The sequence below is a fragment of the Grampus griseus genome, assembly GCF_964374135.1.
Source record: "Grampus griseus genome assembly, chromosome: 4".
In the NCBI taxonomy this organism is placed as follows: Eukaryota; Metazoa; Chordata; class Mammalia; order Artiodactyla; family Delphinidae; genus Grampus; species Grampus griseus.
The window spans coordinates 142919211-142939254 of NC_138997.1; the positions used below are offsets into that span (position 1 = coordinate 142919211).

General features: G+C 64.1%; 1 protein-coding gene across 2 annotated transcripts; it reads left to right on the plus strand.

Annotated features, from left to right (window-relative positions):
- Positions 1–8338: 8338 nt before the first annotated feature.
- On the plus strand, positions 8339–19796 carry MXD4 (MAX dimerization protein 4). Of its 2 annotated transcripts, none has more exons than XM_082653372.1 (6): positions 8339–8563; positions 8675–8774; positions 12325–12354; positions 17804–17918; positions 18857–19019; positions 19331–19796. In XM_082653372.1, exons 1-6 carry the CDS (start codon positions 8500–8502, stop codon positions 19483–19485), a joined length of 627 nt encoding a protein of 208 aa, XP_082509498.1. In that variant the 5' UTR covers positions 8339–8499; the 3' UTR covers positions 19486–19796. The 2 variants fall into 2 exon arrangements, with proteins under 2 accessions (XP_082509498.1, XP_082509499.1); XM_082653373.1 differs by having other exon boundaries at positions 19334–19796.
- Positions 19797–20044: the final 248 nt, after the last annotated feature.

Below are 20044 nucleotides of genomic sequence, written 5' to 3' on the forward strand. Positions count from 1 at the left end.
TCGGGGTGGGAGAGGGAGTGGAGACCCAGGAAGGAGGGTCTGCCCCGATGCTCACCCTCGGCCCAGACACAGCTGCCCTCCAGAGGGACGGCCTAGACCCCAGCGGACAGAAGGGTGGTCTCCAAGCCAGCCTTGGGCCGCTTTTGCGCAGTGGGAGGGGGCGGCAGCCCACACCCCAGCTGTCCTGCAGGAAGGCCTGTGGCCACGGGAGCGCCCAACGAGGGTCAGTAGCCGTCCCATCTGCCCAGAAATTGGGATTTTCCACGCTAAGTGGGGGACGTGTGGTCACTCTGCCCTTCTACAGGGCTGTCCCCACCCCAAGGGTAGAGCCAGGACCTGGGGGTGGGGAGGGGTTGGTCCAAGGCAGAGTTTCCCGCTCAGGAAGGATCTAGAAGGAATGAACTGCTGCCCACCTACAGCAGGGGCTCGGGACTGGTGGGGGCAGGGGTTTGGAATTAGCCCTCGGGAGCCAGCCTTGGACCTCGAGCAGGTGCCCTTCCGGAGCCTCAGCTTCCCCGTCGTCACCGTCGTTGTCCTCGTCCCTGCTTCTGTTTCCTGAGGGCCGTCCCCTCCACTCCCCATGACAGTCCTTCGAGTGACACTCCCTTGAGGGGGCAGGATCCCATGTCATAGATGGGGAACCGAGACTCACAGAAGTTAGCAGGCAGCCCATCCGGGCCACGGGCCTTTAGAAGGGTCACGCGAGAGGCAGAAGGGAGCCCTGTGACCTGGGGATGCTGGGAGGAACCGGCCCAGCTGGCTGTGCCTGGAGGGCCACCTCCAGGGAGGGCAGCTTGGACACACAGCGCCCATGGCACGCCGTGGTTTGGTGGCTGGAGAGGGGCTGGGGAGCTGCCAGGACCCCGCCCCACCACCTTTCGGGGCAACACACAGGCCTGGGGAGAAAGCCACGGGAGCACTCCAGCACCTCCCCGCACGAGCTTCCGGCGACAGGAGGGGGGCGGGGGGGGGGTGGGTCCCCCACAGGCTCTCTGGACCCAGACGCAGGCTGCAGCATCCCCGCAGAGCAGGCCACCAAGTCGAAGGAGGGAGGGTGTAAGGTGGGAGCACCCAGAGCTCTCTGTGTCCCAGCGGTCGGGGAGGCCCTGGGACAGGAAGAGTCCCTGAGCCTGGTCCCCGGGGAGGTGGGGAGAAGGCCGCCTCCTCTCCCGTCCCCGTCCTGCCCCTTCCACCGCAGGCTCGGCTCAGGCCACTCCCACACACCCTGGCCTCTGGAGGTGCCCCTGCTGCCGGCCCCCACCCGTGACTCATCTGCCCCACAAATATGCCCGCATACAGCAGCCTGCCCCCAGGCCCGGCCCACCCCCCCAGGCAGGCAGGCAGGCAGGCAGGCAGGCAGGTGGACACCCACACGGGGCGGGGGCGCGGGAAGGAGAGGAGAAAGACTGTCAGTGCCCTGGAGGCTGATGATGCTGGTGGGGCACTATCACCCCGGAGGCGGGTGGGTGGGGCAGGGCTGGGGGACACTACCCTTTCCCCACCAGGGCACCGGGTGGGCTCCTCCGAGGTCCCTGCTGCAGCCCCTAATGGCCACCAGGGGGCGCCCCGCCCAACACCTCCTCTCCCACTGTGGCCCGGCGGCCAAGGCGTTGGGGCAGCTGGAGCGCTGCCTGCAGGAGCTGCCCCACTGTGGATGGGCACTCCAGGTCCAAGCAGGGCCCCCCGCACAGACGCACCCGGCGGCCAGGCCCTAGTGCTCCAGAGAGCGTCCTGTCCCAGAAAGGACCACAGGCAGGGCAGACCTCGCCCCAAATGGCTGGGGGAGTGGGGAAGACGGGTCCTGGTCTGGGCTGGGCATTTCAGACCACCAGGGCTGGGGGTGGGGGCTGACACCCCACGGCGGGGGGGTTGGCTTCCCGGCCATTCCCAGCTCTTCCTGTTCTCTGGAGTCTGCAGTGGAAACTGGGGGAAGGTGAGCAGGACCCAAAGCACCCACCCTAGGCTACCGCCATGACCTGACCCAGACCCTGGCGGCTCTTGTCTCCTCTTAGGCCCACCCAGAGCCACCTCCTCCAGGCAGCCTTCCCAGACAGGGGCACCACCCAGCCCCCACCCTCACACACATTTTCGGAGCAGAGTCTGGGACCCTTTGCAGGAGTCAGCGAACCTCTCAGAGCCTCTCCTGCCTCTGAGACTGGGGAGGGGCGGATTCCAGGCCAGCACAAGCTCAAACTTAACCTCACCCCAGAGACTTAACATGTGGCTTGGGTTCTGCTGGTGTGCTCATTTGCTTCCAGGAGTTCAGGACAGCTCAGGGCTGGATCCTGCACCTGAACTGGGCAAAGATGAGCACCCAGACCCTCTAGACCTGCCCTAATCCTAACCCTGGGGGGCTGCAGGTCTGGGAGCAATGCAAGCTGGCTGAGCTGACTGGGCCTTGGCGGACGGGCAGGATGTCAGTGGAAAATGGGGTACCAGAGCTACAAAGACACAGCCTACTTAGAAATGGTGATGATCCCATTGGAGAGGTGAGGGTGGAGCGCAGATGGGGAGCAGGACTGGGTCCCCACAGGCACCAATCCTGGGCTTTTGCTGAGCAGGGGAGGACATGGGCAGATTTGTGGTTTGGGCCCCTCGGAAGGAGGAGGAGTTGGTGGGGCCGAAGCCAGGACCCCACTGCTCCATCAGAGGCAGTAACACGGCTCAGCCAGGGTCACTGCTCTGACCTTGCCATGTCCCCCGCCCCTATCACTCAGGACCCTGTTGAGCCATGTGGGCTATGATCTGAGAGGCCTCTTCACCCTCCGACGGAGGCGGCTCAGGGCACACTCACCACAGCCTGATCTGCTGCCCTCTGGGTCTAGAAGCAGCTGGATGACTGACGGGGGGCCTCAGCGTGGGGGGCAGGGGTGGGTTTCCCGGACTCAGGCCCTCAGGGCATCCAGCCTGAGACTAGGAGGTCTCCATCTTATGATTGTGTGTGGCAGCCAGGGCCAAGTGAAGGCCACCTGGGCATGGCCTGGAAGGCCCGGAAGGCTTCCTGGAAGAGGTAGGGAAGCAGGCCAGGAAGGCCTAGGCCAGAGAATCCTAGATGGTGGGACTGGGAGAGAGGTGTTGGGGTGAGTCCCGAAGCACCTATTGCTCAAGGAAGGGAGATCTGCCGGTTACTCCAGGTTCATCCTCCCCAGGCCTCGGGGAAGAAAGGGCGCTTAGGAACAGCCATTAGGGCCCCTGGAGCAGCAGCGGGGCCAAGCCGGGCCCCTTGTCCTGCCCCACCTGAGCCTGGGTCCAGCCCCTGGGACTGGAGGAGGCCCTGAGCTGTCAGAGGTCCAGACCCTCTCATTTTTGGAGGCCACACCTGACACCACAGCAAGTGCCTGAATCTGCGTTACATCCCTCCTCCATAACCTTCTTTTCCTGTAAAAAATTTTTAAAAGAAAATTTCATTGTCTTGCTTTTGGATATTTTTGGCTACAAGAAATTAATTCAATTTGTCTAAATTGTCTAAATTGTTCCAGGGTCATTGAGTAGAGTGGGAAAATCTTGTAAGGTGAGAAAAAAATCTACCCTACACATTGTTCACAAGTATAATGAACTTTCTTCTTATTTTAAATTTAAAAATGGTGTTGACATTATGTTGACTATGCTGACGTCTATTACATCTTCATGCATCTTGATTTTGCTGTCTTCTTGTATTCTGGAGACAGTTTTTTCTGAGTGATAAACTTTTTAGAAGGCCCCCAATGCCCTTGGCATTGATGTGACTCTGATACTGACCGATGGTGACTGGACAGGCCCTGCCCCACTTCCCCCTGTGGAGGGCCTCGGGTTAGAAGCACTTGCTGATTTGGGGCTGATGTTAATATCCCTGCCACTTCCTGCCCCCACCCAGAGCCCACTGCTCCCCAGGGCTTAATACACATCCTTCATCACACCCCACAACCACCCTAAAAGGTCGCTACTGCCAACTCCGTTTTATAGCTGGGGAAACGGAGGCTCAGAGAGGTTTAAGGGACTTGGCCAAGGTCTTGTGGCCAGACTAGAATCCAGGGCAGCTTTGGGGGAGGGACCCAGTGACAGAGACCCCCAGAACTACCCCTGGTCCTGGCGCACACCAGGCCATCTCAGTGCAGGGGAGCCAAGGCTTCTGGGATGCCGGTCGCAAAGCTGGGCTAGGCCTGGCCCTCCAGCACCTGATCACCCTAGAAGTCATCTGTCCCCAGGCCTCACAGACCCAGAAACTGCCGGAAGGGAGCTGTCTGAACCTGCCACTGCCCGGGGTCTGAGGAGCGGCAGCGTCTGGCTGGGGGAGGATTCCAGCCCTGACCCTCACTCCCAGCCTCCTGCCCCGAATGCTGGGCCTGGGGACTCTGGTGGCAGCTGGAATCCACCCCAGTGACCGACGACGGGGCAAGAGAGGAGGCAGGGTCAAGGCCAGGTCATCCTGGAGGTGTGAGGGGCATTCTGGAGGAAGAAGGGCCTCACACACCTCCTCAACCTGGGTAGCGGTGGGGGTGCTTCCTGATGCCGCGGAGAGCCACGGGCGTGTCCCCAAATCAGTGTGTGTGGTGGCCAGGTGGGCGGGCAGGATGGGATACGGGGCCCGGAGAAGGGGAGCCCAGGCCCAGTCAGCATGGGGGAGGCTAGGAAGTAGTCTCCCAGAGGTCTCCTTCCCTTGGGCCTCCTCAGAGGGACCCCTGGCAGGCTCCCGGCGTGGGGGCAGGGGGAGCAAGCCAGCCTTTCCCAAGCTTCTCACCAGAATCCTTCCCCCAGTGCCTGGAGCTGGGCACAGCCGTTCTCATTTGAGGGCCAGGGAAGCTGAGGCTGGGGTGGGAAGGTGGAGGAAACGCTGGGAGCAGACCCCGCCTTCCCCCAAATCCCTAAGTCCCTTCTGGATTCAGGCCCCACCCCTTCTCCCAGAGCCCCTGGCTGGGAGCTCAGGGACAGGGACGAGCTGGGCTTCCCCAAAGGGCAGTGAGGAAGAACAGTCGGGAGGATGGGCCAGTAAGGGGAATGCGGGCTGGTCCAGGAGGGATGCACTGCAGGGGGGGCCCTAGGAGCCTGGGTGCAGGAGAGGGGATTCAGGGCTGAGGGCAGGAGCGGCCCAGGCTCTGTCTTCGGCTCTAAAGGAAGGTAAGGGTGGGGTCCTGGGCTCCCAGAGGGAGGAGGCCTGAGATGCCCGTCTCCTCCCTCCCCGGCATGGCCTTTGCCGGTTCCCACTCGGAAAGTCCCCGCACAGGAGAAGGTGCAGTAAGAGCTGGGTAGGTGAGGGGTTAGGCGAGGAGGCAGCAGGCCCAGCCTGGGCTCCGAGAAGTCTTCCTGGAGGAGGTGATTCGGCCCTGTTGGAGACCTGCCCTATGGAACAGGTCCTAGGGGCGGCCCCTCGCGCTTTCCTCGGGCCTAGACCAGCCAGCGCCGACCCAGGGCCGCCAGCGGCGCCCACACCGCCCCTCCCACCTGGGGGCAGGGGCTCACTGAGGCTCCGCGTGTGGAGACTTGACGGGTCCTGGGCAAGGCCATCACCCCATATATCCTCCCCCGTCCCAGCACCCCAACCCGCAGTTCATCGTCCTCCGGAATCTCCCCGGGGAGCTCTGGACTCGCTCACAGCTGCGCGTCGGGCCGGAGCGAGGTCCAGCTCGAGGACACGCCCGCTGCTCCCCTGGCCTCTCTCCTCCCCCCATCCGCCGTCCGGCCCACGCGGCGCCGCAGGGCTCCCCTCGGCCTGGGACCCCGACGTTTCACTCACTTCGTCGGCCCCGCCCACTTCTCCCCGCACTCCTCGCGGCGCGGTGGTGCCCACACTCACAGGCAGTGTGGACCCCGCGGGCACCGGGAGGTGGCCCGTCTCGGGTATGGCTGGGGGAGGGGTCCCCCAAAAGGCCTAGATGTAGTCGGAGGCAAGGTGGGGACCACGCCCCTCCCCTGCAGTTACACCTCGGCACCAGCACCTGTGCTGTCTGCTGTGGCACAAAGCGCACCTCACGCCCCGCGGCAGGAAGGACGGTGGGCGTCCAGCAGGTGCACTCACACCGGCATAAGTGCAGGCTTTAGGACTGGGGCCAGCAACCCACCCCTCACATAAGCAGGGATGGAGTGACCTTGCAAACACCAAGTGGTGAGCCAGGGGTCCTGCCGCCCACACCCAGAGCCCAGAATGCACCCAGCCCTCCCCAGAGCTGGGCGCCCTCCGTTTACCCGCACAGCCCTGAGCAGCCCTCCAGAGTAAGCTGGAGGGGCGCAGCACCCAGCCTGTGATAGGGCTCTGCCCTGGCCCTGGGGTGATTGTGGAGCAGGGGCAGAAAGGGCCAGGGTTAACGTCGAGGTTTTTGGTTTGGGTTTTGTTATTTTTATTTATTTTAAAAATTTATTTATTTCATTTATTTATTTTTGGCTGCGTTGGGTCTTCGTTGCTGTGCGCGGGCATTCTCTAGTTGCAGCGAGTGGGGGCTACTCTTCGTTGCGGTGCACGGGCTTCTCATTGCTGTGGCTTCTCTTGTTGCAGAGCACGGACTCAAGGCACACGGGCTTCAGTAGTTGTGGCACACGGGTTCAGTAGTTGTGGCACACGGGCTCAGTAGCTGTGGTGCACAGGCTTTGTTGCTACGCGACATGTGGGATCTTCCCGGACCAGGGCTGTAACCCGTGTCCCCTGCATTGGCAGGCATCCGGATTCTTAACCACTGCGCCACCAGGGAAGCCCTGGTTTTGTTTTTGGGGTGTTTTTTGGCTGCGCGCGGCATGCGGGATCTTCATTCCCCGAACAGGGATTGAACCAGGGCCCTCTGCAGTGAAAGCGCAGAGTCCTAACCCCTGGACCGCTAGGGAATTCCCTTCAGGTGTTGTTTTAATGTCCACACAGAGCTGTCTAATGCCAGTTTCCAAGTTCCTCACTGGGCCCTGACACCCTAGGGGGGCACACATTCCTAAGCCCATTTCTCAGATCAGGTTGTGCTGGTCCAGGAAGTGATTTGGTCTCCACGCTCCTGTGTCACCAGTCCTGGGTCACGTGTATGACAGCCCTAATCTCCATTCCGCTGGGACTGCTGGGAGACCCTGGTGAGTCCCTAAACCTCAGGATTCCCAGCTTCTTGTCTGTAAATTGAGGGTGCGGAAACCCAAGGAAACCCATATAGAGCAGTCAATAGGTCCTAGGACTGAAAGTGTTTGATTTTTAGTTTTCGTTCTGTTTTGTTGGCAGCAGCAGTGCGGGTGGGGTGTGGTGGGTGGGTACAGTCACTTATACCCCACACTCTCCAGCCTGAAGGTCCCCTCCGCAGAAGCCCCCAGGCCATCAATCTCAACCACCTGTGAGAGGGGACATCAAGGGGGACTGAGGCCAATCCGGGTTTGCCCCCAGGCTGCCAGTCCTGCTCCTATGGGCCAGCTTAGGGTCAGGAGTCACCAGGGCCATCGGCCAGCCAGCCAGCTGGGAGCTTGATGAGGAGCTCTCTCCCCTCCCAGGAAGGGCAATTCTCTTCCCTAGAAAGCGCTTCCGTGGCCAGAGGGGACAAGTGCTAGGCTCTTGGAATGTCCCCACCCTTTGGGCCAGACGTGAGCACGAAGTCCTCCACTCACGGGAGCCCTTCTTGGACTGTGGCGGCAGATCTCTGTCCCCTTCTCTTCTCAGACCCTTCCTTCCACTGGGCAGCACTGAGGCATCCCTCCTGCTCTGGGCCTCAGTTTCCCCACTGAGATCCTCAAGGAGGCCTGGCTCTTAGGCTCAGACCGTCTACGCCCCTTCTCCAAGCCCCAGCCTTTCCTGGGGTCGCGCTGTGTCCGGCGGGGAGGGTTGTAGTTTTGCAGCCCCACGGGAGACCCCGAGCTTCCGCGAAGCCAGTGTGGCAGCAGGCCCGGGGCAACAGGTTCCTGCGTAGAGGGTGCAGACCCGGCAGACCGACGAGGGTGTCCGGGACTCTCCCAGCGCCCTAACGGGCCCTCGCACGGGGCCCGGCGGCTAGCTGTCCCACCGCGCTCCGCTTCCTCTCGGCAACGAGTCCGGTCGCGGAGCCCTCATTGGCCGCGCGCCCCGCGGCCGGCCATTGGCCCGCCGTACCTACTTTACATAGACCGCTCTGGGCCAATCGGCGCGCGTCGCCTACTTAACATGCACGCCGGCCGCCAGTCAGCGAGCGCGGGGGCTGGGCCACCACGTGCTGTTGCTAAGCTTGCGCTTCTAAATTGTTACTATCGCGGCGGGCCTATCGGAACCGAGCTTCGCATCTGTCAACATTCTCGGCCCGGCCCGAGGCGTTCGGCCGGCTCCCATTGGCCCCGGCCCAGCCGAGCGCCCGCCCCCGAATCCGCAGTGCCGGCTTCCATTGGCTGCATCGGCCGTCGCTCGCCCTTATGTGTCAATTTGAGAGCCTGAGGCGGAGGGTGGCGGCCGAGCGCACAGCTAGTCCGCGGGAGTCGGTGAAGTGGGGCCGCCGGGCGCGCGGGGCGGTCGGCGAGCGGAGCCGGCCGGAGCGGGCCGGGCAGCGGCCGCCGCCGTCCCGGAGCGCGCGCGTGCGCGCGGTCGGGCTGGTGGGCGGGAGGATGGAGCTGAACTCCCTGCTGATCCTGCTGGAGGCGGCCGAGTACCTGGAGCGCAGGGACCGAGGTAGCGCCCGCGCCCCTTTGTGCGCCGGGCCGCGGGCGGGCGGGCGGGCGGGCGGCGGCGGCGGGGCCGGGGTCGGGGCGGGGGCCCGCTGACCGCGCCGTCTGTCCGCAGAGGCCGAGCACGGCTACGCCTCGGTGCTGCCCTTCGACGGCGATTTCGCCAGGAAGAAAACAAAGGCGGCCGGCCTGGTGCGCAAGGCCCCGAACAACAGGTACCGCCCCCCGCGCGGCTTCCCCCGCCCCGGCCCGACACCAGGGCCTTACGCCCCCGGAGCGCCCTCCCCAGCCCAGACCCCAGCCTGTAGCCCGGCTGCCGCCGCGCGCCCCGGCGGCCAGCCTGGAGGAGGAGGCGCGTCCGGGCCGCGGCAGCCCCGCCCGGCCGGCCCCGCCCGCGCCGTCGCCATCTTCCTGCGGGCCGCGCCTCCTCGGCCTCTCGCGTAAACAGTGCCACGCGTACAGCGCCCGCCGCCCGGGGTCTCCTCCCGTAGCAGCTCCCCGCCCCCAAGTTGTTCTGGACTTTTCCGGGCAGGAAAAGTGTTGTCAGGGCCGCTGGCCGGTGCCCCGTGGGTCTGGGGAGACTGAGGCTCGGCGCATAGCAGCATGGAGCTGCCCGCCCTGACCTCTGCTCGCCGCGGGCGGGTGGGCTGCATCTCTCCGACTGTCTCCGAGGGCCGAGCCCCGCTACTGGGCTGAGTCCACCCACCCCCAGGGGTTTGCACGAAGAAGGCAAGAAGGAGCGTGGAGGCCCTGCCCTGGGCCCCCACCCCTCGCATGGTGCCCACCGCCCCCACCCAGCCTCCTGACACAAGTGAAACTCCAGCGATCAGGGTAGGGGCACCCTTCTTGGGTCAGAAGGCCTTTTCTAAGGGACCGGAAGAGGCTGCAGGCTGCTGTGCAGCAGCCTCTCCTGGTGCCAGTAATCCACCCCTTCCTCTGGCCTTGTACCCAAGCTGTGGAATCCCGAAAGCCGGCGTGCACGTCCCTGGGTGGGAGAGAGGACCCTCAGCTAGGACTCCCATGGGATTCCACTCTCCTGGCTGCCGTGGGGACCACAGCACACCTGGCACGGCACAGGGGCCCACTTCGGCCCTGGACCATGTCACCAGGCTGGGAGCCATACTTCCAGGGGCTTTGGGGCCCCTTGGCAGAGGGTGTGGCTCATTCCTGTGGCCTACTTGTTCTTGGGAAACAGAAAGGCTGGCACAAGAACCCATCTCCTGTGACGTCCTGGCGCCCTGGGCCTGGCAAGGAATTGGTTTAGTCTCCATCTGCTCTGGCTGGACATGCCTCTGAGTCCCAGCCCTTGGTGCCCTGCTGGGGACAGTTTGGGAAAGGACATGCATGGGTGGGGGGACACCACTGCCTCAGGCGTCCTTAGTGAGCGAGCTGGGCCCCTGCTGTTGTTTCTCACTTGTTGGTCCCAAGTGCCCTGCCACCCGTGGAAAACTTTGGGCTGTGACCCTTTACTTCCGTGGTATAGGGTAGCCAGAGCTGATAACCAGAATCATAGCTGAGGTTCTCACACGCGTGCTAGTTAGTAGTCACCCCACCGCCTGAAGGAGATGTTATTTTTGTCTCTACTTTAGGGCTGAGGCTCAGGGAGATTCAACTACTCGCTAGGGCCACTTTCCCATCTCTAGGGCTCCTGTTCTGAGGTGGGATCCTGGCCTCCTACATTCTGCTGGGATGGAGACCTTGAGGGCACCGCGGAGGGACCGAGAGGGTCTCCCAAGCCAGGGTGCACCTCCCTGCTGCTCCTCTGGGTGGAGCCCGGCTCCCCCAGTGCTTCAGGCACCCCACGGCTCACAGGCGGCCCTGCGCAGCTGTCCTGGCCCAGCGGGGCCTCAGCCAGCCCAGCCCAGGGTCCAGAGGATGCAGAGCCCTGACTTGGCAGGGCAGCTCCACACCTCTAAGGCTCTGTGTCCCCTGAGGTGAGGGGAAGGAATGGGTGCAGCAAGGACCAGCATGAGGCGTGAGTCATGGGGCAGAAGGGCAACCTGTGTTGGAGGAGACGGCAGCCTCCACGGTTGCCAGGGCTTCAGCGAGGGCTTTTCGGGGGCAGTGGTTCAGCAGGAGGGGGCTGGAGCCAGCCTGCCAGGGATCAGGTCCTGCAGTGAAGTGGGCAGAAGGGTGCCTACTTCGAGGGGTTGAAGGCATGAGTGAACGGTGAAGCTGGGAACCCACTTAGCACGGCCCTGGCCAGGGAGTCCCTCCCCTCCCCAGGCCACTGTGCTCCTGGGACCTGAGTGACCATCTCCCCACAAGGCTCTACGAGTGTCTGGACCAGGGGAGGGCTTCAAGAGGGCTTTGGCCCCTCTGCGTCCCCCGGTTGCCCAAGCAGCGCCCCGTCCGTCCAGGATGGGGTCCAGCCCAGCCGTGAGGGGCAGGCTGGCAGGCTTCTCTGCACTGAGGGGCACTCGCTGCCCCTCACATCCCTGACAAGTGAGCAGACCCACAGATCCACAGCGCCGGGCTGTGGTTCAGGCCAGCGAGGAGCCTGACGGCTGTGCCCCCTCCTGGCCCCAGCCAGCCCTGGCAGAGGTTCGGAGGCTCCTTGCCCAGCCTGTGTGACCAGCAAGGCCCTCGAGGCCCTGGAACCTGGGTCTGGAGGTTCTGAGGCTGCACAGGGCAACCCGGGAGCCGGCCGCCCTGCTGGGCCCCACTTGGCTGTGGTGGGACCGTGAACCGTGGCAGGTGCACAGGCAGGCAGGATGGGCAAGCTGGAGGTAGGGATGGGAGACACCTACTCCTGAGCTCCTGGGGCAGGAGGGAGTGAGGGCAGGTAGGCAGAGGCGGCAGAGTCTCTGGGAAGGAGTGCGGGGTAGGGGTTGCAGGGCCTGCTCTGGGTGTGCTCCAAGGGGACCTGGGTCCTCTGTCCCGTGTGAGGCAGCCTGGGAAGCCTCGGAGCCCTGGCTGGCCCACAGGATTCCTGCCTGGACGAGGAGGGTGACCTGGAAGTGGGAGCTGGCCTGTGCTGCCTCCCTGTCACCGTGCTCCTGCTCTCTGTGGCACTCAGACTCTGTGCTCCTGTCTGCAGGCGGGCAGGGCTTGGGCAGCAGGTGGGGCTGCCGCCCCCAGAGAGGCCAGTCCTGCCAGGCCCTGGCCCCTCAGGGAAGCAGAGGGGCCAGCCTCAGTCTCCCCACTGGCCCAGAAGCATCCCTATCCCAGAGGCCCCCTTAGGGGCTGATCCCTCTGTTGCCAGGTGTCCCCGTTGGCATGGTGGGCTGTGATCATGCAGGTGTATGAGCCGGATGGGGTGGGGATGGTGCTCTGTCTGGTGATACTGGGCCAGGACGCCCGTGTCCAAGTCCTGGCCTCTGTGGTCACCTGCCCTTGGCCTTGTGTGCCAGCCCAGGTGGCTCCCAGGACACCACTAGCCTCGGGGACTGGGGAGCTGAGAAGGCAGGTGGCTCAGTGCCCAGGCAGCCTTGGAAGCGCTGGGTGGCTCAGCCCCAGGACCGGCTACTGCGCCTCCTCGGGCCCGGCCCACCCCTTCTGAAAGGGACCTGGACCCTCCTGCCAGCCGGGCACCCTGGACACGGCTGCACCTCTGTCTCTCTCATGTTTGTCATTGGGTGTGAGGTCTTCCAGCTTTTGGTCAGTAGCTACTCACCTGCCCCAGCGCTGCCTGTCTTGGGCCATCCTGGGGCCCAGACGCTCTCCACACTGTCTGCAGGTCCCCGGGCCCCTGAGTAGGGCCCTCATCCTGTGCTCTGATGGTGGGCAGTGAAGTGAGCTCTGTCTTTGTGTCTCTCTAAACAGGTCTTCACACAATGAACTAGAAAAGCACAGGTAAGTGATCTCCTGTTCCGCACGCTCCGCCACATGAGCCGCCTGGTACATCCCACCCGCCCTTCTGCTGCGGGGGTGCTGTGGCCAGCCGCCACCCCCTCTCCCTGCCTCTGTGTCCTGGCTGTGGCTCAGCACGCTGCCGGGCTGTGCCACCGTCTTGGGAAGGGGCCTTCTTGACGGAAGAGGCCAGGCTCTGCTCTCAGGCATTCCCATGCGAGCAGGCAGGGGTGGGGGGCCAGCCCCTGCTCTTGGGAGCTCAGCCTGGGGTCCGGAGCCAGGTGGGGGTCAGCGACTTGGGGCAGGGCCCCTTGTGCTGTGTGTCATTCAGGGCCGGCTCCCTGGAAGAGGAACTCTATCTGTTTTGGGGTGTCTGAGCCCTTTTGGGAGCAGGTCCTTAGCCCTTAGGATGCTGGCCTGCCACCAGGAAGGTTCAGCCCTCTTGGACTGGGATCTCTTGTGCCCTGGGGCCTGCCTTCCAAGGAGTTCCCAGTAGAGTCTTGTCCACGGGCAGTGGGATGGGCAGCCAGTGCCTGGCCACGTGGGCCTGGTGGGAAGCTCTGGCCCAGGGCAGGATCCAGGGGAGTCCACTTCATGCCCACCCATCGGCCCCGGGGATGGGTCCATTCTTGTCCTCCTCTGAGGAGTTGGGGGGCTTGCAGTGAGAAGGAGGAGGGGCAGCGTGGCTTCCCGAAGAGCCTCTGCCCCCCAGCCCTAGTCCGCCCAGGGCCCTGTGCTCGTGACTGCCGTCCTCTCTCCCTGGCTGGCTCAGCCCGCTGCTCTAGCTCCGGGCCTCCCTCTGCAGTGGGGACGAGGTGCGGTGGACAGGTGTCCTCATGGCCGATCGCAGCCAGGCTGTGTGTGCGTGCAGGAGCCCTGAAGCCAGACCCAGGGGTGACTCCCAGAGAGATGCTCACGGTAGCTTTCTCCTGACCTTTGCTCCCATCTCCGGAATGGGCCAGTTCTTTCCTCCTTTCTTGGCTTGGGATGGGGTGGGGAATGGGGGTCTGCACACAAGATGAACTCTCCCAGGCTGCCGTGGAGCTCGGCCAGCCCTGTGTCCCCACCCCCACGTCTGCACCCACGGCAGCGCCAACTGCTTCTCCCCTGGGATCAGGGCCTCTGCTGGGCGGCGCTGAGCGGGGACAGAACGCTCTGTTCTCTGGAGGAGCCGCACTTCCTGGACTGTTCCTGTGCGTTTGGGGGGTTCCTGAGAGACCATGGAGGTGGGGCAGGTGCAGGGGCCTCTGTTCCTGGCTGGCCCATAAGCAGGTGTGGTCCGCCCTGAGGAGCCCACAGACCTGGGGCTTGGGACCCTGTTGGGGCCCTCGGTCACGGCTGTACCTGCGGCTGCCTGATGCTGACGCCGGACGCTCCTGGTCGCTGGCCACAGGAAGGCCGTGTGCCGTCCCAAGGAAGGAAGGAAGCACCTGGCTGGGTCACCCGGCTGGCCCCAGGGAGGTTGGCCCTCGATGTCGCCTTCCCTGGGAGGCATGCCACGTTGGGCCTGCGGGACTTCCCCTTGCCGGTGCTGGGAGCTCGCTGGGAGCCAGTGGCCCACCCTAGGCCCACTCTAGCCTGCCCTGTTCCTCCTCCCCTCCCTCCCCTTCCGCTCAGAGAGCAGCTCCAGCTGGTCTGCTCAGGCCAGTGCTTGGCTCCTGACCCCGGGGACGGGTTTGTGACGGCCATGTGTTCCCGCCCAGGCTCAGCTCCAGGCTTTAGCTTTTGTAGGGGGGAGGGGGCCATCAGCATCCCCCTGGCGGGGCAGGACCCATCACAAAGGCCAGCCCAGGGCCCTCAGTGGAGCTGCCCACCTCTCCCCAGCATGGAGATGGTTATTCGGGTCCTGGGTGGGTCCTTCCGAGGGAGGCCTCCTGTGCAGCTGCCCCGTCTGCCTGATGCAGCCATGCAAGACCTCACAACAGCTAGGAAATACAGGGGGACAGGGACGACCGGGCTACCTCACTCCCCGTCCCACCCGCTGAGGAACCACGGGTGGGTGTCCTTGTCGCCTCTTCCCCGAAGCCAGGCTTGGGGAGGTTCAGAGCCTGGCTTTGGCCGGCGGCTGGGGGACCTGATGTGGGAGCTCTGGTCCTCTTCTGAGGAGCAGGGGGCTCTCGGTGAGAAGCTGGGTAGGCCTGCGTCAGGGCTGGGCTGTGGCCAGACGCACGGGCAGGAGCTGCCGTTCACAGCGATGCAGGTCTGCACAGGGTGCCTTCAGGAAGTGGCGGGTTTTCAAAGCTCCCAGGAATGCTGGGCGCAGCTGAGGGGCACTGGCGCAGGGCTGGGGCACTGTAGCTGCTTCAGACGAGGGCCGAGCGCAAGCCTAGTGTAGCCCGGTTCCTTGGCACCCCCTCCAGCGCCAGGGAGGTGGTGGCGATGCCCACTCCCCACAGGGGTGGGACCCTGAGGCTCAGATGGTTGGGGGCCTGCCCGGGGCCCCACTGGAGCTGCTTCCCAGCCTTGCAGCCCCGCTGGACGCTCTCCGGGAGTTGGCTTGGCGTGTGGTCCGGTGTTGAACATGGCACGGCTGCAGCCGGCGGCCTCTCTTTGTCTCTCGAGAAGCCTCTGCTTTATGATTTCTAACGCGGTCTGTTCATGGACGTGCGAGGACCCCCCTGCGCCCCACCCCAGAGACAGCATCCTAGGCAGTGGGGTGGCCAAGCCTGCATTCTCCTCCTCCATGCGGGTACTGAGGGATAAGAACAGTACTTCGTTACCTGCTATTTCCTAACTTGACCTTTCCCCAGACACCCCGCGGGCCCCGTCCACCTGTGTCCGTGCATTCTCCTCGTCCCCTAGGCCGGGTGCCCGCACAGGACATGCAGCTGTACCGCAGGGTTCTGAGTGATGGCTCTCCAGTAAACACAGACGGTGCTGCAGTCTGCTGGGTCTGGAGCCGGGGGGTAGATTTGTGGGGCCGAAATCCTAGACCTAGACATGCCGGTTGAGGGCTTGAGTCGCCTTGGTGGCCCTTCTGAACTTCCCTCCCACCAGGGAAGCTGGAACTGCCCGCCGGCCAGCTCGACAGCTAGTCGCACCTTTTCATTTCAGCCCAAATTACCATCTCTCCTCGGTAAGCTTTCCTGTTCTAGATCGCTGCCAGATGGAGTTGGTTTTGTGTTAGGTTAGCTGTTTGTGTTCTGCAACCTGCCTGTCTGTGTCCTTTGCCTGTTTTCACGTTAAGATCCTCCTCTTTTTCATTTTGGTGCGTATGAACTCCAAATGGCATGAATACTAACCGCTTGTCTTCTACGTGTATTTGCAGATGTTTTTTTGCTGTTACTTGTCGTTTACCTGTGTTTTTTCTTTCATGTACAAATATGTCCTTTTCTGATTGTAAAAGTGTTATGTGGATTTTTTAGCATAGAAAATCTGGAAAGTACAAAAAACGCACAAAGCCGAAGAAATAAACGTTGCCAACCACGTCACGTGGAGACGCGTGCTTCCTGCTCTTCATTGTGTCCCGTGGAGTCTCTCGTGTGCGTCTGTTGCTTTATTTTTTGACCCTATCTTGGGTCAGTTGTCACATAGGTGGTTTTGTGTTCTGATGTTTTCACTTCTGTTCGTGATGTGAAAACGTGGAATATACTGAAACGATGACATACTTGCCTCTGGGTGGTAGAATTGGGGGGGTAGTTTTCATTTATTTTTTTCTTTTGATTTGCATCTTCCAATTTTCCACAAAGGTCACGTACCGTGTACGTACTCGAATGGTAGATTGTAAGAATCGCCACTCATAGATGAGTGGACAGGGGACCCCCGCTTGTGAACTTGGTGCATGTGGTGGGTCGGGGGTCTCTGATTGTGAGCTGTGCTTGAGCACATAGCACCATTGGCTGGGGGGGCTTTGCGCCTCCTGCCCCACAGTCCCAGCATCTTGGAGGCGGGGAGGCTGAGGCTGCCAGGCCCTGGGGGCCACGCGGCAGTGAGCCCCCTGGTGTGCCCCCTTCCGCAGCGCTGTGTGAGCGTGGGGCAGGGCTCCTCTCTGAAGATCCTCCAGCCTTGAGGTGGACCCTGGGGCCTGCTCGGAACGCAGATCCCTGGTGTTCAGGCTTCAGGCCGCTGCTCTGCCTGGCCTGGTGGCCGAGTGCAGCCTCAGTCTCGTGTTCTAGAAGTTCTTTCTAAGGTCAAACTCAGGTTCACCAGGAAAACTCTAGGCCCCGGGTGCCAGGGGCTGGGGTGCCGGGTGGGGAGGAGCTTCGTCAGCAGGAGGGTGCCGTGTGGACGTGGGTGGCAGACGTAGGGCCCTCCTCCCGTCGGGTGGGGCTGTTATCGCAGCTCTGCAGATGGGCTGCTGCCCTGCACTGAGCTGCCCACTCCCTCCCTACGCTTCGGGGGGCCCCCTCTGTTCTAGGGACATGGCCATTGCTGCCCGATTTCCTTCCAGAGTCTAAGGGAGACTGGATTTGCCAGGGCTTTGGAACATGGGGGATGACAGGGGGGCCGCCAGGGTTGGCGTCCTTGCAGGAAGGAGCGCGCCGACAGTGGTGATGGGGGGCAGCGGTTCGTCAGAGCCTCGCGGGGAAGCCTGCCGTGTGCCCTTGCGATCCTCTCATAAGAGCTTCGCCTAAGCAGGGCATCTTTGTTTGGAAACCACCTGGGCAGCCTGCAGGGGCTCCGGTGGGTCACGTGCCATCAGCGTGCTTTGGGGGTGAACCTTGGCCGCCCTGTGCCCCCGCGCCCCCGTGGCCTCTGCCACCCACCCTCCGCAGACCAGATGAGCCAGGGAAGAAGGGCACATCTAGGTCACAGCTCCTCGCCCTGTATGTGAGCAAATGCTGTTGACTCTTACGGTTCCAGTTCCGTGGGAAAACTGCATTCATCTGCGTGGACACGGGGACAAAATCTAGAACGAAGCAGTTTCCAAAGGGGTCCCAGACTCGAGTAGGAGGGGTCTGTCCTTGGCCTTCCCTGACTTGGACGGACTCATGTTTCTGTGGTGACGACAGTGACCAGAGAGCTCCCTGCACTTGGCGAGGTGGGGGACGGAAGGCTTGTAGGGGGCGTCCCTGATCTCCGCCTGGGACAGCGTGACCAGCACCCCGTGCCTCTCCCCCTCCAAGTTTCCCCCCACCACCTTCCGGACCCCACTGGAGAGGGTGGGGACAACAGGGTGAGCTGGGGCTCTGGGAGCCTGGCTGTAGCACTCGGAGGCTCTGGGGGCCATGATGGGCTGGCTGGCCACACGGGCCCAGCCACAGGCCCCGCCCTTTTACTGGGGCTTCTGGAGGGCCGTGGGTGCCAGGCTGCTCCAGGGGGCTGGAGGCGCTGCCCTCTGGGCTGGGAGGGGAGCCCGGGGAGGGACCCTCAGCAGGTCCGTGCAGGCTTCCGGCTGACCGCCCCCTGCCCCCTCCCCCCGCCCTCCAAAGCTCTTGGGCTGCTGTGCCGCACGGCCACCGTGCCAGGCTGTGCCGCCCCCGCCTGACTGTTCCGTCTCTGGTTCTTTCAGACGAGCCAAACTCCGGCTCTACCTGGAGCAGCTCAAGCAGCTGGTGCCCCTGGGCCCCGACAGCACCCGCCACACCACGCTGAGCCTCCTGAAGCGTGCCAAGATGCACATCAAGGTGAGCAGGGCCGCCCCCGTGCACCCGGGGGAGTGGTCAGAGGGCCTGAGGGTGGGGTGGGGAGCCCGCCCTGCAGGTGCGCAGCGGGCCAGCGTGGGGGGCACGGCAGTGGGAGCCGCTGAGGGTCGAGGTAGCGGCAGGCGCAGGCTGGGTTTTGTGGGGTGGGGGTGGGAGGCGGGGGTGGGCTGCACGTCGCCCCCCGGGCCCTGGGGTGTGAAGTGGCAGCAGCTGGAAGGAAGGCTGGCTCCTTCCATGCCGATGCCACCGTTGGAGGCCGGTGGGAAGCAGACGGCCCCGGCGTGTGCGGAGTTTCTGGGGCGAGGGGTAGGGGTTGCTCTCTAGGGGCTGGTGGTGGGGTGTAGACTGAGTGAGACGCTGCCTGGGGCTGGCCCCCTAAGTCTTAAGACTGAGACCTACTGGGTTGGGGGTCTAGGGACACTTGGGCCAACCAGGGAAGGTCTCCTTCCTCCCGCCGGCCCCTCCCGAGCCTGCGCAGGTGTGGGCTCCCCCAGGCCCCCGACGGAGAGGCCGCCCCCGACGGAGAGGCCGCGGCTCAGTGCCTGGGAAGGTGTGGAGCAGTTGGGCGGGCAGGGCGGCCGGATTGAGCAGGGAAGAGCCCCTGTGGGCAGGGCTGTTGTCTGGGACGGGTGCCAGGCCACGGCTGGGCGGCGCTGTCCCAGGGCTTCAGGCCCACACGTGACTCGGTTTGGCCAAGCTGGCTGGTGGCTGTAGGCCTTCTGGAGCTGGTCAGCAGATGCAGAGCACGGGGCTGGGAGGCGGCACCTACATAAACTCCTGGTGGGCGCGAGGAGGGGGTGCATCAGGCCTTTGGGGCCCAGGCCGAGTGGGGGATGGGAACCTGCCCTGGCCCTTGTGCCCTGGCGCGTCCCGGTGGCCGGGGGTGCCCCGCCCCGGGCTCACAGCTCCCGTGCCCCCAGAAACTGGAGGAGCAGGACCGCCGGGCACTGAGCATCAAGGAGCAGCTGCAGCGGGAGCACCGCTTCCTGAAGCGGCGCCTGGAGCAGCTGTCGGTGCAGAGCCTGGAGCGCGTGCGCACGGACAGCACAGGCTCCGCCGTCTCCACCGATGACTCGGAGCAAGGTGGGGACGTGGAGGCCGCCTGCAGGGACTTTGGGCATGGATGTCGTGCAGCCCTGGGTGGGAAGCTGGGAGGGTGGGGCCGGCCTGGTGGAGGCCCCGGGGGAGGATGGGTCGAAAGTCCCCGGCATGTCAGAGGCACGTCAGGGCCCCGTGTGAGGTGGCAGAGGGGACGGGATGAGGAAGGTGAGGCGTGGAGGCCTGGTGACCTGCCCACGTGAGGGCCAGAGCTAGGCTCGGGCCCGGCAGCGTGCCTCGGGAGGCCTGGCTGGCACTGGCACGGCGTCTGACCCCACCCCGTCTGTTCTCTGCAGAAGTGGATGTAGAGGGTGTGGGGTTCGGCACCGGCGAGCTGGACAGTGTTGGCAGCGGCAGTGACGTGGACGACCACTACAGCCTGCGTGGCGGCTGCAGCCACGGCAGCTACGGGCCCCCCTGCAGGCGGCCTGGCCGCCCCGGCCTCTCGTAGGCCCTGCCCTCTGCTCCTCGGCCCGCCTGCCCGCCCGCCCGCCCAGCCGAGCGTGTCAACCCTCCGGTCCTTGAAGTCTCTCCACGGGCCCACTGCTGTGCCATTCTGGAAGCTCCGGCTGCCGCCTGGGCTGCCCGCCTCCGCCTGCCTGCCGGTCAGGGCCTGCCGCGCCGCCCACTCCTCCCACCCAGGCAGGGACCCCTATGGGGAGGCGGGGCCCAGCTCCCAGGGCCCGGAGCCCAGCATAGCCGCCCACGGTCTGTTCTCAGATTCCTAATCATTCCAGAAGTATTAAACATCATTGCTGCAAACCTCGGCGGGCGCCGTGTGAGGGGCTTAATGACCACCTCGGGGAGCTCAGACCCCAACCCCGGCCCCCAGGAGAAAGGAGCGGACCGAGGAAGGAAGGAAGGCGCGGCTCTCCGTCCATCCGTCCGTCTATCTGTCGGTCCACGTAGGCTCCTGAGGCGTGGACAGAGGGATCCATGAAGGGCGGGACTCGGGTGAGCACCCTGGGGCAGGTGGGCGGACGGGGGCCTTGGCACCCCCAGGTGTCAGG